At 43.0% G+C, this 17,831-nt stretch overlaps 1 protein-coding gene across 6 annotated transcripts in view; it reads left to right on the top strand.

The window, feature by feature from the left end:
• Nucleotides 1–17,831, top strand: part of LOC136714040 (ephrin type-B receptor 2) — a 160,286-nt gene that overhangs the window by 55,314 nt on the left and 87,141 nt on the right. For all 6 annotated transcript variants that reach the window (XM_066691343.1, XM_066691342.1, XM_066691341.1 and 3 more), the window contains exon 2: nt 13,427–13,491. In XM_066691343.1, coding sequence (XP_066547440.1) covers nt 13,427–13,491 — 65 coding nt within the window. The remainder of the gene's footprint in view (nt 1–13,426; nt 13,492–17,831) is intronic.

Here is a 17,831-nt window from a genome sequence, read left to right as displayed (position 1 = left end):
CAATTAAGCTAATTTAGCAAAGAAAACACTGAGCACATTCTTCAAATACTTGAAAGATAAAACACTCAAGTTTGCATCGTCGTCAGCTGTCCTTTGGGGCATCCCCCCAACCCCCAAGCCATGGTAGAACATACTTTCAACAAGCCCTCCTCTTGGGGTAATTGGAAACCCTAAGCTTTGCCTCAGGATCTTTGTTAGGTTTAAGATGATCCTGTCTTACTCCAAAGTGCAGTGTCACATCCAACTAAGCCTTGGAGTCACAATGGTGGGCGTGGCCTCCAGAGCAACATACTCACAACAGTGTAAATTGACCGACATGTTTTCAGTCACCTGTTAGGGAGTTTGTGTTGTCGTGTTTTGGGTGATTTGTTGTACATTACCGCACACGTGTAGCAGAATGATCCATTCCAAAAGCCAACTCCTCTAAGTCAACTGTTGTCTTGTTTGTTTTATAATATTCCCAACAGACCATTCCCAGACCTGCCTTGTGTGCGTCTTTTGTCGTCCTGTCACTGCTGCCATTGACACACCGTGTTTGAACCTCAACAATGAAAAACACACGCCGATTTTCTACTCTTCCACTTCTACTTTTCCCAGTCAACCCATCTCTCATACCAACGAGAGCCTAGTAAACCATTTGTTTTCCTCTCTCTCTCATCTTATTAAGCTTGTATCCCTGATAGATGCACTAGGCTGTAAAGTGAGCAGAGTGCGCTATAAATCTCCCCCCGGCAGTCTGTGCTCAGCTCTGGGCGATTTTGATTCCCAGGTAGCCACCTCTTGAGTGGAGAGAGAGACACGGCCTGTTCTTGAGTCAGAAGAACAACCTATTAGGTATGATTGAGTCAGGGGAGCTATTTCTGGGTTTGCTAATTTGATCCCCAAATGTGGCTTGACAGGCAGATTAGAAGGAGCTTGAAAATGAATGTGAGTGTAGGTGGGTTTTAAAATTGCTTCACGGATTAATCATTTGTAAGTGTTTGCATTTTTAGCAAATATCTATGTCAGTGCCGTTTGCAGTAAAATGTTATTGTACTTAATGTTTAATAAATAGGGAAGTCGAAAGAGCAACTTTAATGTTTCCTACACAATAGTTGTTTATATGTGTATCAGATGTAGATACTTCTCTTTTAAAGTGGATCATCGTACCGTGCACGATTGTTGCCGCTTAAATCTGGTCCTTTTTTGATGTAGCATTTCAATGTTTTTAGATCATCGGTATATACGTTAGAATGTAAACATTTACTAAAACTGTTCTTTTTCTATAAATATTTAAAAACACATTTGGTATAAACACAACGTGCATGCTTTTAAGAGAGTGAAATATTGGTTTTATATTGTCAGACAGATATGGCAGAGCTGTTCGTTTTCGCTTTCATGCATCGAGACAAAAACACTGACATGAAACTGTTGCAGCCAAAATTAATGTACACGAAAGTGGTGTGAGTGTGTTTTGTCTGCTTGTTTCCATACAGAGTGTATGGTTAAAAGGATATCACACGGTCTCTGAGGTGTTATCAATTAATGACAGGAAGTGATTTATTTATTTATATTTCATGAAAATTTTACAGCCCCAGATTAGTCACATTAAACATTTAGCACTCGATGTGTTATTTTTACAACATGCTTTATGTACATGGCAGGTCTGTAATAAAAAGCACTCTCTCTCGGCCTTTATGAATCCACGCCGGTGTGCTAAGTGTGGAGAAATTGCTTTAGGTACGCTGCGCCGCATGAGTCAGAAGGCCAAGCATCTGCCTGTGAAGTAAATGTAAAATAATGCAATATCAATTTATCCTTTTGAAAATAACGCATGTCAGTTTACACTAGAGCAATCACAGAGTCCTCAATAATGCAGGCTCTAAGACATACGGTTGTGTAAAGACAGTACTCGATAGTACAGAAGGCTCTTAAGGGCAAGAGAGGAGAGCTGTATGTGTTTTTGGAAAGAAAGAAAATAGAAAGTGCGCGAAACTCTATGATATGGAAATCTGTTGCAGACGGCTGCTCGGCTCCCCAGCTGAGACGTGGCTTGATTTAGAGAGATGAGCTTCAGCACGGAGATCAGTCGCTGGCAGTTTGCTTCGCCGAGATCTTCGTTTAATCAATTTTCATACTCGGTATACAGGAGGAATTGCTTCATTGAGAGGACCATGTGGGCAGTATCTTTCGGCAATTTCCCTTTTTTGATGATTTTCCACTTTCTTTTATTTCCCTGTTTATTGTGGCTCTGTGTTTTTTGCTGGTTTGCCTCTCATTTGCGCCACTAACTGGCTGTTCCAACGGCTTTTCAGCAGCACCATTTACATGAAAATAGCTTTCTTTGAAGCCGTACCATAGCTTTACTGTGATGTTTGGCGTCCTCGATTATGAAAAGATATCCCACAATCAGAGCAAACTGGAGATACTGAACGCTAAGCCTGCAGAGGGTGAAAACATCATAAATGTGAAGGCTTACAGTAATGTAACAATGGCTAACCTGACAAAGCACTAGTTTTAGATCTGCTTTTTAACAAAATGCTTAAAATCTGATTATCACGGATGGGGCTTGAATACCATATAAGCATAGGTCCCCTTTTTAAAGGGGAAAAACTTCTGATTGACCCAAGATGACACTCGTGGACAGCTGCTAAAGACTGGAATAAACAAACAAACCCGCATTTTAGATTCCGCCATTTTGAAAGCCCAATAAGATTTGTGCAATTCCCAAGATAATTGCAGAGCGATGTGGCTGCCTTTTCTGAGTGCGTGTGTATGTACGCAGTAATTAGTATGTGATTAGATAACCGTGTGTGTGATTATTGTGAAATCAGCATTATCTGATTTCCCTCGACAAAACCTGGGCCCGTCGTTGCCAAGCTGCCGTCATGATGGACAGCCCTCCGTTAATCTATGGACCCAAATTTACAGACTGTGCGAGTCTTCGTTATTAAAAAACACGCTGTAACAAAACCCCGTCCTTACCAGCTGCATGGATAACAGCCAGCGCTGTCTCTGCTTTATGGTACCTATTCATTTCTGTTGCTGCCTGTCCTTTATGTTGCCACGGCCAGGCCTCGGCATCTGATGTATTTTATTATGCAGCTGTAAATAAGGCCATAAATAGAGCTATGAATCCCTATTTTCTGCACTTTCTGGATATTTTGGATTTGATTTGGGACCCCCACATCTGCTGGGGGTCTTATTCAGTCCCACCATTTCTATAGCCAAACCAAGCTCTCCTGTGTTTCACAAAAGCTTTGTTATGCCAACAAGTATATTCACGTGCCGCCCTTTTCCCCTGTGAGAAACGGGTTCAATTATAAAGAGAGACACAACACAGAGTTATTGTTGCAGTGTTGTCTTTCTGCCGGATTCAAACGTAATTTCACATCCGCCGCCGAGCGCTCGTGAAACCTGCCGTGTCGTTAAACAGACGGATTGCGCCCAGCGTGAGGCTCAGGTTATCGCCGAACGCCGTCGAGGTAATTTGAGAACAGCGGCCTCGCTCTCCAGTGGCTCTCTTCCAATATACTTTATTAACCCAACTTTCAAAACCAGCAGTGTTTCGAGACTAGACAAGCAGCTTTGTCAAAGAGATGGATTCATGGATACTGGACACATTCCAAGATGTCTTATCTATTCATTTATGTATTTGTTTTCTAGCAAGGGCAGTAAAAGCTAATGAATAGATTCAAGGAAAAGGAAACGTTTCCATTTTCATTGCATATTTTAACAAAATGGTCCTTTCTCTATATATATTAAAAGTAAAACCACTGTATTTGTCTGTCCTTTTGTAGTGGTCTAGTTAATTAACACTTATTTCAATGGCAGAGTGTATCTAATGACATTAACTTTAATTTGTTTTTAATTGGCACAAAAAAGAAACAACTCACTTAGCATCGCTGACGGCACAAGCAGATTTGTGAAACGACCATTGGAGGTCATCCCGCAGATAAACACTGGGAATGTGATAAGAATCTGGGCAAAAACAGCGCTTCAGAAAAGTATTTATGACTTGTTTTAATAGCACTTAAATGACATAAAATTAGCTGTAAACCATCCCTTTGTTGCAGCTTAACTCCACAGACACAGGGAATTGGATCATGGTGTGAGTGATTGTTTTAAAGGGGTAAGATATTTGACAAGCCGAACAGCTCTTTGAACAGCTGCATTTAAAACACACAATGAATTTAAGAGACTATTTGGATGTTCATAAAGTTATTTAGCAGCCCATCGCGGCAGAGATTATTTCCAGAGCAAACGACCGGATTGCACCAAAAGGAAAACTCGAGCTAGTCTGGGATTATAATTGGTTAATCAGCAACACCGGGGTTAATTGTTAGAAAATGTGAGATTTCTTGAGCACATTTGTGAAATTGCATTGCTATGTGCTCCAAATAGGGTAATTTCTGTATTGGTACCAAAAAACAACTGGATTACAGCAGACAGGACAGAACCGTGTCCTTCTTCACAAGTTCAGTGTACTGGGTCCTGTGTTCTCAAAGCTCTGGTTGCTCTCTGGATCACAGCTTCAGGTTCCCAGGTGAGGCGCAGTCTGATTTAGGGCTGGGGAGCCCCAGGCGACAGTGAAGCCCGCACAGGTGCTCCAAGAAGCCATGAGGCAAGAAACCGTCACGCGATACGGACAGGACGGAAGCCGTGAAGCCGACTTCAGGATTGATTTGTTTAATGTAAACTCTGCGCATAGTTTTATGACTTGTGTGCCCACTATGGCTGTTGGTCACGGCTTCACAGATTTCATAGAGTCAAGATTTAGAGGCTTTAGTGTCAGGGTTACAATCCACTGGGATGGCTTGCTATTCTGTATCCAATAGGCAAGTAGGTGATTTCAGCCATGCACTCCAGCACCGATACCATCTGCTTTGCTCTAGTTTTTTTTTTTATCATGTGTACTGTGACATTCTTGTCTGGTGTCTGGTCTACCTTCCACTCCCATACGTTGCTTCATATCGGTATCGATGGGCTTTAAAGTTGCTCTCGCTGGTCGTAGAACCCAGAGAACAGTAGATTTCTACTTTTTCTTTTTATTGCAGTGAATATGAAATTCATTTTCTTAAAGAATGTCCCTTCTGATAAACATGTGCTTATAGTAGCAATCTGTGTACTGTAAAATGGTTCTATGGGACTCCACATGAGAACCGAAACACACAAAACCGACCCCACAGATCCTCACTGTGAAGTTGAGACGCCTTCATGGCATTTTCGAAGCCGAGGGTTGGATTAACGATGGGATACCAGTGCCCTGAGCTTCAGACTGATGTGTGTATTTCCTGTGGGCTGTCCTGACCGCTCTCTGAGCTCACAGTGGAGAAACACGGTCCCGCTGGACAGCTCTGTAGACAGGCTTTCCACAGGAGTGCAGATGTGTTGCTGCAGTGACCCTGACACGTTTTCTCTCAGCTGCCACACTCAGAAACAAGTCAATGTATGTATAATGATAAATTCAATTCCAAGTGCATTCCTATACAACTCTGCTATTCTAATTGTAGGTTCTTTACACTGTTACACTAGAGTAAAGTGTTCTTATAATATATGCATCATTGGAAATAGTTATGCTTATAATTATTAATAGAAAATAGTAGGACAGTAAGCTGCAATTAACTTAAAACTACGGAAGGATTGCACTCTGAAAGTCAGTCTCCTTTGATAATATGAAAGATTTGGAGCAGGAGGTAGGTGGGGGTTTTGCCCTACAGTAAGATGACGTCACCCTCGAAAGTTCGAAAGTGGAGAAGTCGCCCTGTTGATGTACATAAATCTGCTGGAGCAGCGTGCAGCCTTCGAATGTACAGTATCCAGTGCCGGCGCTGAGCTATGCAGGCAGACATCTGCGGCGTTACGAGCCATAGCCTGTCAGGGTGCCAAGTCTTCGAAGGGAGTGAGGAAGAGAAAAAAAAAGCCATAGGGTGGGAAAGGGTTGTAATTACCTCTGTGGTCCCCTGTGGGGCTTGTTTGAATAAATAATTACACTTTTCAGTCAGGATATACGAGCCCGTGAAAGGCCCTGAAAGGAAGGCGAGGGGAAGGCAGGACTGGGCGGTGCTGGAGGCTGCCGGTTGAAATTAAAGGCAGGGAGAAGTTGTGACACACCGAGCAAACGTGACGATCACAACTAATAAGAACAATAATCATCAGACACAGTGGAGCAGGTCTGTTCGCAGTCCGTACACGGGTCTAATACGTATGCGGCAGTTCATTCTTCCCTCGTTGCACATGGACCCGGGGACACAAAATGAGACACTTCTTCACACAGAGAGGCGTCACAATCTGAACAAACTCCCCAGCGATGTGGCTGAAGAGACAATTTGGGAACATTCAAAAACAGACCGGATAGGATCCTTGATCACTTAGTTATTAATGGACACCAAACGAGCACGATGGGTGACGAATTTTCTTATGTTATAACAGCACCTTCCCTCTGAATCACTTCTCCTGATTCTATCCCCCCATCAACAGTGTCCCGTTACCTGCGAAGCTTCCTACGCTGACACAGTGGCAGTTGTGTTCAATTGAAGGGCACAACGCTGATGTTACGATGATCGACAGACCCAATTTAAGAGAATCCAGAAACTAATAGAATTGGGGTTTGGGACATGGCCACTTCCCCGTCTTCGTTGGGAATTCATTAGACCATATGTTTGGGGCATATGGATCCAATTATAGCACAAGGGTCTTTTTAAATATGACAGTCACATGACTTCCATATAATTGACCCCCATTGTGCCGAGAGATGTGCGTGACTGCCAGGGGCCGTTCTTATGACTAACGCTATGTGTTTCGTTTCTCATGCTGCCCACATCAGTGCCAGACAGAGGAATGATATGTCAATGATTAAGTCATTTAGCAGAGATCATGGAGGCATTGATTCCAGTCTGTTGCGTTCAATCATGGCTGAATCTATAATTCGGAGAGTGTAAATCCTTTCTTCTCTGGAGAACTTTGTACTGTATAAAGATAGAACAAGAATACATTTTTATTCAGCTCAGTTTGATTAACAAGGCATTGCCGCTTCTGTTGGATTTCAATACATTATTTTTGTAACCTTGTTAATAATCCAGGGAGTTTAAAACGCTTGTATGTCTGGAAAGCTGTCTGCAGACAGCAGGGCCGCTTGCCGTGTCTGTCCCCACAAGGGCAGGGGAAATCCTTTGGAGAGGAAAGGATGCCAAGAGCATTCAGGGCTCTCAGGGCTTTGCGAAGAGCCTCCATCAATCAGCCGGGCCGGGCGCGGGGAGCGAATCTTTCCACTGGTGCTGTGAGTAAGTCTGCCCACTAATTGGCCATCTATCTTCCCATGCCTGCAGCTTCCCTGGCCAGCACAGACCTCCTGTCCCCCAGTGAACCACACAGAGCCGACCCCCTCCCCTCCTAAATCACGGCTCACTCTCTCTCACACACACACACACACACACACATACACACGCACACACGCATATATCTCTCTGATATCTGCCCAGCAGCCCTTCCCGATTAGAACCGATCATTCAGTCACATTTCAGCAGAGATGAGCGCTAAGGTTCATCTGTTCCCTGCGCCTTTACAAGAGCTCAGCAGATTCGGGGGCCGGCGCGACTGTTAATTAACTAACGATCGAGCCGCGGAACTGTGGAATTAGCACTTCCGAAGACAGCCAGGCCAACCCTGCTCAGTGCCATTACCGTCCACCTGTGCCAGCCTCTACTCATTCCCTACCGATCCAACGAACATTCGGAGAAGGATATTAGCCTCTCTGCTATATGGGTTCTTTTTATTTATCTACCGAAATCTCACGTGACAAGACGTGCTGTCCCTGACTTTCTAAATTCATTCTCTGATGTTAAACCTGCCCTCAGACTCTGGGAAAATTTCTTGCCTGCCATTTTGCAAGATGTCTCAGCTTAGTTCTCTCACAAAATATCAGGCGATTTGTGTATCCATCGTCGACCACTTCCCACTGCCGTCAAATCGGTTTCCGAAGTGTTGAATTAGCAGTTCCTCCTCAGTTCTAGCCTGTGTGAATCACTCTTACAGACGGTTTCTCCTCTGAAACCTAATGGCAAACCTGACTGCTTTTCTTTTCACTCCTGGGTTGATGTTTAGTCAGCTAAACTAGCCAGGGAAACTCACTCTTCACCTCTAAACTGCTTCTGAGACTGAATCGACCTATTAACGGCGTCGGCTCTGATCTCGGCACGCCGCGAGACCTTCAGCCGCCAACCCCCTCTCCCGCGATCTCTCCCGTGATACGCAAACTTAATCACCTCAGCAAATAAACAAACACCGGGCTAACAAGCGGCGTACCAATTTCACACTCGGCTGGCTTCAAAATAACTTTTTGCGGGCTGTTGAAAAAGTAGCAATTTAAACAGGTGCTCGGGCCTTGTTGCCGGGCCGCGGCTGCCGGCTAACCAATTTCACAGAGGTGATCCCAAAGTGAGGCGAGGCCCGGGTTCAGATCAATTAATTCTGACCTGAAAAGCTTTCTGAGATTGGTTTTGTTTATGGTTTGCGAACAGCTGCTGCTTTTACCTTTAATTTAAAAAGCAGGGACAGCCTTCGAAGCAAGATGAAGGTCTGGGTCACTATTTCTTCTTCTAATCTGTAGACTATTAGTGAGCAACCCAACAAAATAACAAGAGTCACAAGCACTTCATACTTGAGAAGTAAAACATTAGTCTCAAACCATTTCTGCGCGTTTGTATTTTGTTTCCCCTCCCCTCCACTTTGGTTTTGGAGAAAAGAAATGATCACCTTAGTGGTGGGGCAGGGGAGCGTAATAAATCCAGATGTGTGCGAGAGCGGTGCCGGCACCGGCAGACAGGTGATCCGTCTTCCCGGGAGAGGGACTGCGCTCTGTCTGCGAGGCACCGGTGATAGCAGGTAGCTGTTGCTGATTAATGTAAGTGGGAGGTGAGAGAGGAGAGAGTCAGCTCCAGCATTCCTGGTGGGGGACTCCTCTGCTGTCGGCGCCTAGACTGAGATGGCGTTCGACTGGGTTATAAAGCTCCTTCGCCTTTTCAAGCGGCTGTGCGAATGCAATTTGTATGACCTACTGTAAACGGCATGTGAAGTTTGTTATTAAAGTCGTTGTAAATAATAAACTCATTATTTAAAGTGAGAGGCGGTACCATCTTTGCAGAGAACTCTCTATACGAACGCAGTCAAATAAACAATGTGTCGGCGTGTGTTTGAGTTTGGAAATGTTTTACTGCCACTGTAGCCAGGTGGGAACGATTCCTGTTTTTCAATGTGCGATGGATTCAAATCTGTCACAGTGTTGTTCTATGGCTTGCTCTCCTTTGGAAGAGGTTGATGATGTTTCTATTATCCTAGCCTCACACAGTAAGTAGATATGAAGACAACGCAGCCTGGTAGATAGAAAAAGCAGTATTAAATAATTAGAAGGATATGCACTTTCATTAAATGCCAATTATAATTACAAGTATTATTAGAGTAGCTTTTAATTTCACGAGGCACTGATGAAAATGGAAATACAGCTTTCTTTCTACTAATGGGATCTGGCAATGCAAGAACCCGCTTCCCCCGACGGTGAATATTAACACGAGCGCCGCAAATGAAACACACAAGTGATTGGGCATGAGTTTCAAAGCGCTATAAATCAAAGTAAATCCTAGGACAGGAAATCCTCTGAAATTCGTCCTCAACTCGCACTGTAATTTTCCTCTGGTCTGCAGCAGATTGAAACTGTGGATTTTGACACTGCAGCGCAGGAGCTTGTTAGTCTCCGTGTGCGCTGTACCACAGCATGCCTGGAGCAGAGCTGCATCGAGGGAACGGCAACAGATGAAGGGATACAGAATTAATGTACGAGCCAAAAGTAAGGCGACGATTAGCCTATTATAAGTTAGCAACGCAAACAGGGTTTCCTCTGAGTGTTACCATTTTGTCGCCATCGGGGAGTGTAAACATGTAATTTCATTAATGATAGGATGTTTACTGAGTTTGTTGTTGTTGCTGCTGCACAGAAATTACAGAGGATAAATGTAACCTGTGCTCACAGTTCTTTTGTACTCATATATGTTCCAATTTATTTATTTTCTTGTTTTTACCTCCAGACAGTATTTAAACTGTCTTCTGTTTCAATAGTTCATAGTTACAACCCACACAACTATCAGATGCGAACAACACAATCCAAAAAGCGTACCTCAAAAGATGTTGAATTTTGTGAAACAATAAACAATAAACAATAAAAATCTTTGTCGTCTCGCTTAAACGGCCTTTACTGATTTTATATGTGTGTTAAAAGATCTGGGTTTTTTCGGTCTGGAAAAATGCACCAACTCTTTGTAGCTACAACTGTCCAACACCTGATGAATGCCCTCTTTTTCCCTCCAATGAGGGGAGGCTTGTATTACACTAATTAGTGGAGAAAATTAATTAAGTCTGTAATCGCTATCCTCCTTCGCTTCCCTGAGAGAGCGAGGCCTGTGACAAACACTGCTCTGGCCAAGGAATGTCATTTGTCTATTCCAGTCATCGAGGACTTAATGACAAACAGAGATATATATTCAGGCGATGTAACCATAATTACCCGGGGTTTCATTTACTCTGGCTAATCCAGCTGGTATAGAATGTCTTTCCCTGTTCCAGCTGAGCGTTGCCAGCAGGGTAAAGCTCTATAGACGCGCTGGTGAGCTCCTATAGATGCGTGCTTGGAATAGTTTATCGAGTCGTGCCTTCGAATCCGATACACTTTAGATGCACGAAGACTCAGCGAGATGCCAGGGAGGGAAGGCTCGGGTTATTGGACACGGCTGAGCTTCGCCCTGCCCGAAAGGCTCGTTCTTGTTCGGGGATTATTCCAATTTTCTTAGGATCGAGAGGGGAGCATTTCATCGTCCCCGAGAGCAGAAGGGCTGCTGTTCCAAGTGGCAGAGGTTCAAAGAGGCAGAGGAGTATTAGAGACTGGAGTGTTACTTGAGAATATCCCTGAGATTTGTGCCGGGCATTGTGGGACAGGTGAAAGCCACTAGGAAAGCCAGTGTTTGTCCAAGAGTCTTACAGACTCCCATTCTGGATTGTCACGGGTGGGAATGCACTTTATTCACACTACCAGCATTACCCATGAGTCAACGCTTCTTCACTTGCATTAGTTGGACTGATCTGAGGTTCCCAGTTAAATTCCTGCTTGAAGCTCTCTGAGGGACTTTATTTCTACCAACAACAGCTATGAAAATATTGCAGATCTTTCTCTCTTTCTGTCTCTCTCTCTCTCTCTCTCTCCGCCCCCCCATGGTTCAGCAACTAAATTCCAGGCACCACTTGAGGTCCTTGTGAAATCCTAGAAGTTTTTAAGTCAAGATAGATAGACATCATAATGCGTTGGACATGGGTATCTGTTGAAAGCTTGTTTCAAAATTTGAAAACCCCCTTCATAATGTAAAGATCTGAAATGTTTTTTTAAATCTGGCTTCTAAGACCCAGAGTTTAACAGAGACGGATTATAAACTGTAATTGTAAATTCTGTGATTGTTTAATCCTTCTTAACAGCCTTTTTATGTATTCCTATTCGGCACAAACAAAACAGACATTTCTGTAAGTTGTGTCTCGGTTACAAAACTATTGCAATCCTTCCAAATTTCCATTATGAAAGATTATGAACTTTAAAGCACCGGAAATGATCTGTAATAATGAGCATAATCAAATTGCCAGATTTTTAGTGTTATAAATGATGTGTCGGTTCGTACAATCACATAATAATACGGAGTGGAATTTCACATTTATCAAACAGCATAAAAAAGGTGTCACATATACATGTCATGAATGTCATATATTTAATATGAATGTGAGGGAAATAAATCTCAGGCACTCCGTGGATTACTAGCGATTTAAGAAATAAAAGTAGACAAACAGAGCAAAGTAATGTAAACTGTAACAGATTGATCTTCTCTTGGTGCCGGAGTTCACCTTGAAAGATGGCTGCTCTGTGTTTGGATTGTCTCTCCCACAAGATCTTAAACTTAATTCCCAAATAAACAGCGCCGTCATGTCAGACCAAATTGACTGTGCACTGTTGAAAGCTGGTAAATCATGAAGGAAAAGAAAGGATTTTAATGTCATTCAGGAGTGACAGGGAACAAAAATTATTAAATCAAAGTCTTGCTGCAGGAGAGAGAGCTACAAAGAATCCTGAATGACTATAATCAGTACAGTTAGAGGTGTCTGCCCGTCACCCAAATCTAACAGAAGAGATGCCAAAATGTAATCATCCTTTTGTCAGATTCACACTTTTTTTATCCAAACACATGTGGTGCACACCTTGGGGTTTTCTTCCGCCTTTAGGTTCGATCTAATCTCCTTTTTAATTGTTCTTGGCTGAGGAACATGGAGTATTAAAATCATTACTATAACCCCAGCCCCCCGTTTTCTTCTCCGTGCTTTTTCATTTTGTAAACTCGAAACCACCGGGATGTTTCCACCCGAGCTCTGAGGAGAGAGAACAAACGCTCTGATGCATATTGATGGGGTTTCGTCTATCCGTAACATCTGCTAGTTGCAAATAGATGCGTCATAATACAAATGACTGTTGCTGTTTTTGTAAAACTGCAGTTTATTTTGGTAAACTGGTTGATGAGCAATTTTGAGAAGGCTGTGCAGTGCAGGATCAATTTTGAGGAGGCTCATGCCTTCAAAGATAAAGGATCAGACCGAACTGAAGTCAAGATCCTTTAGGCACCGTCCCTGCCTATTGGGCCTGACCTCTTCTGTAGTTACCCCTATATGGTGACTCATCATGACAGAGGACCCGAAATGACACAAAACGGCGGAGTTCAGGGCAATCTCCTGTGGCTCCGATGAAGAAATCCCCTCCTGTATCGCAGGTTAAAGGTCACGGGCATGGTGATCTGTCTTGGAGACGATTTCAATTCCAGAATCTCCCTCCTAATGTTTCCGTTAAATATGGTAATAAATCTCCGGAGCACATTCTCCGCTGGTGTCGACACGGCGGCTTAAATTCACATCACATCTGGGGCTCAGGGGTCAGATGCTACCGGTGTGTTTCTTCACTACAGTTGTCCTATTAATTTCCTGCGGATGGATATTTAAACAATAGCCTTTGGATAGATGTCTTTTTAAAAAACACTGAACAGATTTATCGTAGATGGTGTTTAGAAATCTTCTGGGCTCCCAGCAGATTGCAGACGCTAGTAATTATGACAGATTTCATAGCAGTGCCCTTTCTTTCTAAACACAAAGCACCGGTTTCGAGGTTGACGGATAATATTCCAGTTAAACTTGTTCACCTTGCGTATGCGATTAAAAACACAGTGATCGCGTAATTAAGAGGCTGTGTTATGTAAGCGCAAGGCCACGATCCAGGCCTTTTTGGGACAATAACACAGTGCTGAAAATTTGTGTATCGATTTTTTGGTTAGGTATATTTGTTTACTTTCAATAACCTCTCTGCCTCTTTCCTTTTCAGAAACATTAATGGATTCAACCACAGCAACAGCAGAGCTGGGCTGGACAGTATATCCTACATCTGGGGTGAGTTAACCCTTAACATTTCATTTTGTTAATAACAAAAGCCTGCAAATTGGCATGAGGCAGGTAAGTCTAGCAAACCTAGCAAAGAAAATCTCGTAGGGGTGTGCGACAGTGGTTGTACACTACAGAAACATAATAGCAACTTTTGAAAAATGTTCCTCTGCAGCGGGTATTGAAGTAGTGGGGTTTGAACCATTGCAGTGTCTGTCCAATTTACATATTTCAAATTGCTTTCCATAGAAGGATCCCTGTAATTTAAATCATAAAACAGCATTCCTCTTGCCAGTGACTTTAAATGACAAACATATGCTTCACGAGGATAAGAGACTGGCGATTCCGTCGATGGCGCACACAGCGGACAACGGTTTCTACCTCTATTTCTGGCACGTTCATTTCCCACAATTATTTGTTGTCGCTACATGTCTTTGCCGCGCTGTGTGAGCCTTTATGAAAAGCCAGCGTGCGTTATGTGAAGGCCACCCCTCTGGAAGTTTAGTTTTTCATTCTCGCCCACTGGGGACATGAACTGTGAGCTCAGGGTCGTAGGTCACCGATCCATCTTCAGCCCTAATGCGGCAGCGTTCGCTCGGCTATGCATTAGCGGACGAGCACAGATGTGTTCACCCAACACCGCACCGTGCAGTCGGCCAGAGAGGGCTTTTAAAGCAGGGTATTTTTATCAAGGCACCACTCCAGCTGCCATTGTTCTTGGGAGGCAATATAAAGTGCCAGAAAGCCGTCCCACGCAGCTCACAGTCAACAAGCAAGACAAACAGATCATTTATCCTCTTTGCTGCTGAAGGCTCTTTGGTTTGCTCTATAAATCCTGTTTTCTCACCTTGGGGAAGCTGAGTTAGAACTGCTTTTATAAGCAGGTTTTTTTCCTTACCTTTACGTTATCTGTGTGAGGCATTCTTTCGGACAGGTGTATGATGCAAATGCAACACCAGAAAAATATAAGGATGGGATGCAAGAGCAAGGAAATCTAGGAAAACAAATAATTGAATGAATGAACCGCTGAGGGGAATTTCTCCACATATTTTTGTCACTGATAATTTAGAGAACAGTGGTCTACATTTTTCAGCCACACTAAGTTAATGGCAGTTTTTTGTTTTTGTGATGTTTTGCTTTTTAAAAAAATGTCTCTTAGATCTTCTGGATGATTTCTGTGGTGCCTTTTCAACTTCAGTGTTTTGGTTTCTTCCTAAAAAACATGGATCACTTTATAATTTTCAGAGAGAATATAAAGTAATTATTAATTACCGTTTTCAGGAGTTCATGTCGTCCTACCCATTCGTACTTGACTGTTTTTCAGCAATCATAAGATGGTGTCATATATTTTCCACTCGCCTATTAGAAAAATCACTTCGACTTACAAGAATAAACTTCTTCAGTTAAAAGGCGGTGCTGTGAGGAGCTTTGTACTGACATATTTAGAAACACTGTCATTTTTAAATTATAGCACTGGGGAAAGAAATGATACAAAAATTAGGAGTTAGCTGTCTGTGCAGAAGCTCAGATGAATGTTAAACACATTTAAGATAGGTATAGAGATGTGGAAACTTAATGAATTTGCTTAATGGTATTGTACTCTGGATTTATTACAGTTAATAAAGGTCTTAGTGGAAAACAATCAGAACTGCGCTGAACACATTACAGCAGACTCTCATATAAAGATCCCCAGCAATTTCTTTTGTGCTTTTTTCAGCATCTGCAGCCTCAATATTTAATTTTACAAAATCTATTGTAACATTTAATATTTTATGTCTAAACGTTGAGATGCCTGCCAGCTTCAGAGACGCATTTTTCCTGTCTCAGCAGGGCATTGTAATATACTCATCTTACCTCAGCGCTGTGACGGCTATACAGACGTGCAAAACAACCCCTGGGAAACAAACTTTTGATTACATGGATCCCTTGTAAAATAGTGCCCTACCTGCCACTGTCTGTTTATTTGTATTATTCTCCTCCCACACCTCTGGGATTGAATTAATCGTAAAATAAACAACTGAAAAACAGCTTTCACGGTTTCTTAAAATACTTTTTGCATCACCAGGACCTTTCAGGTGGACAGAGAGAGTAGCAGCAGAGATTTTAAAATCCCATTGCAAACCGAATCCTCTGCTTCTTGTCACTCACAGAAATCTGGAGACCGATAACCAAACGTGGTTTGCTTTGCTGTGGTTTTTCATGGTTTTTAGTTCCTACACTGACCTGGACCTCTCACCGTGGTGAGCAACAGTAACTTTGAAAGCTAAAGCAGGATTTACAGAGATTCTTTTAGTAATGGGCAAAGGGAATGCAATTGGAAACCCGCAGACTTTGCTGAAAATCTTCTATGCTAATACAGATCTCTCAGAAAAAGCCTACAGTAGATGCTGAGCTTGTAAGACTGGAAAAGTGAAATCCGCTGTATATCCACAGAGCAGCTGCTGTTACACTTGCAGACTTGACTTGAACGGGGACCTTTCTCCTTTGTCTAATGCCCTATTATTCTTGAATGAACATTACACCTGTTATTGTAACGTAACTTGAAGTTGAATGGCTCAGCAGTTTAACTGAGTGGCTCTGGTGGCATGGGGCAATTTCATAGTTTCAGCGCCAGCGGGGCACCGCAGTTATGCTATGTTTACATCACACCGACTGGAAGAGCAAAGCGAAATCCTTTTTCCTCTATTAAAAATCAAGAAACTGCCGGGGAAAAGTGACGGTTCACACTCCTGAATTAGTTGTCAGCATACGGAGGATTATTTAAAGTCAGAAAGTGTTTATTTGACTTGGTGTGAAGTACAGACCACAGGGTTTCACTGCGGGGGTATGTAAGTGTGTATATGTAGCCTTGAGAAACAAAAAACCTTGGCATGCCGGGGTTTTATATATATGTTTGTTTTTTAAAGAGATCGACAACTCCTGGTTTGTTTAAAATATCATGCGGAGTATAGGGGTTTTAAGAAACTGCATGGAGCATTAGGCGTCTACCTCTCTCTCTCTCTCTCTGTCTCTCTTTCTCCCCCTTTTCTGGGAGCTTCACCATACAAGCCTCTCTCTCTCTCTCTCACCCCCTCCCTGGCAACGCAGCCCAAATCCCTGGACGAGCTTCATCACAGGAGGGCTAGACTACTCCGCACACCCCTCGGAAATACCATCATCTTTGAAGGAGCTTAATTGTCTCCTGCTTTCCCTGAGGCTAACGGACCCGCGTGGGTCGCTGGTACACCAGTGCCGAGGAGGTCTCTAGCTGAAGGCGGTGTCATCATCGAGAACAAACCGTATCCCCGGTAGAGTTCGCTTGTAACTCGATTTAGGGGAAAAGGCACATTATGCAGTGTGTGGGAGCGTTCATTATAGAAATCCATCTCGACATCGTGCATCTCTCCCCGTCTTGAAATCCCCCCCCGTCTTCAGCGAAGTAGTCTCTGCAGTGGCAGCCCTAAGGTAATGGGGTGAAAGACTCCCAGCATCCTGCGGTAGCTCAGAGATCTGTTTATGAGTTTATTCCTACGTCTCCCATCCAATGGCGAAGTCTCGGTGCTTATTACATGAGCGGCAGACGTCTGAAAGGAAGATTGCAGATGCTTAAATGCTTTTTCACATGTTTATCTGCTATTTCTGTTCTGAACAAGTTATCAGGATTCATCAATCTGGCCAACCTTAATTTCTGCCTCAGGTTTAGTTGAATGGTTTCTCACTTCTCCTCTGCTTCTGCGGCGAAGTGGGTTGATAGTTCAGAATGGCTGGTGGCTCCTTGGAGATCAGAGGTGTAATAATAAAAGATATATCATCATCAAAAGCCAGCAGGACTGTAGGGTTAACAATTCCAAGAGCTCTGATGAAGTTAAAACATTGCAAAAGGTTCCTTTGACACACAACAGCACAGGAAGATGAAAAACATAACCAGACACACACAAAACAAATTGTGATTGTGTACTTGAACAAAAAGAGCGAGCTGTGATTGCTGGGGGGTCCTAATGGTTAAGAATTGTGACTCGCACTGATGGATTTGACCGCGTGCACTGAAGGACGCTCTAGAGTGTGTTTGGGTGTTGTTTACCTTAAGTGTAAACAACGCCTCTGTATAATAAGCGTACTTGGAAAATCGGCACCATCCGGCGACGGCATCCAGACAGACAGATCAGCTTTTAAAATGCGCTCATTAAAAATAAATCATCAAACTCATGAATAGATAAATAAATAGATACATACATAAGTGGAGTGGGCTGCAATCCAGGCAATCTACTATAAGAGATGTCATGCACACATATATTGACACATACAACAACGTCAGTCTTGGAATGTGTTAGAAAACACAGAGCAATGCAAAATCTGTACTCGTACGACAC

This window comes from Amia ocellicauda, chromosome 18 (assembly GCF_036373705.1).
Source record: "Amia ocellicauda isolate fAmiCal2 chromosome 18, fAmiCal2.hap1, whole genome shotgun sequence".
In the NCBI taxonomy this organism is placed as follows: Eukaryota; Metazoa; Chordata; class Actinopteri; order Amiiformes; family Amiidae; genus Amia; species Amia ocellicauda.
The sequence above is the reverse complement of the archived record's forward strand: the minus strand, read 5'-3'. Positions and strand labels throughout refer to the sequence as shown.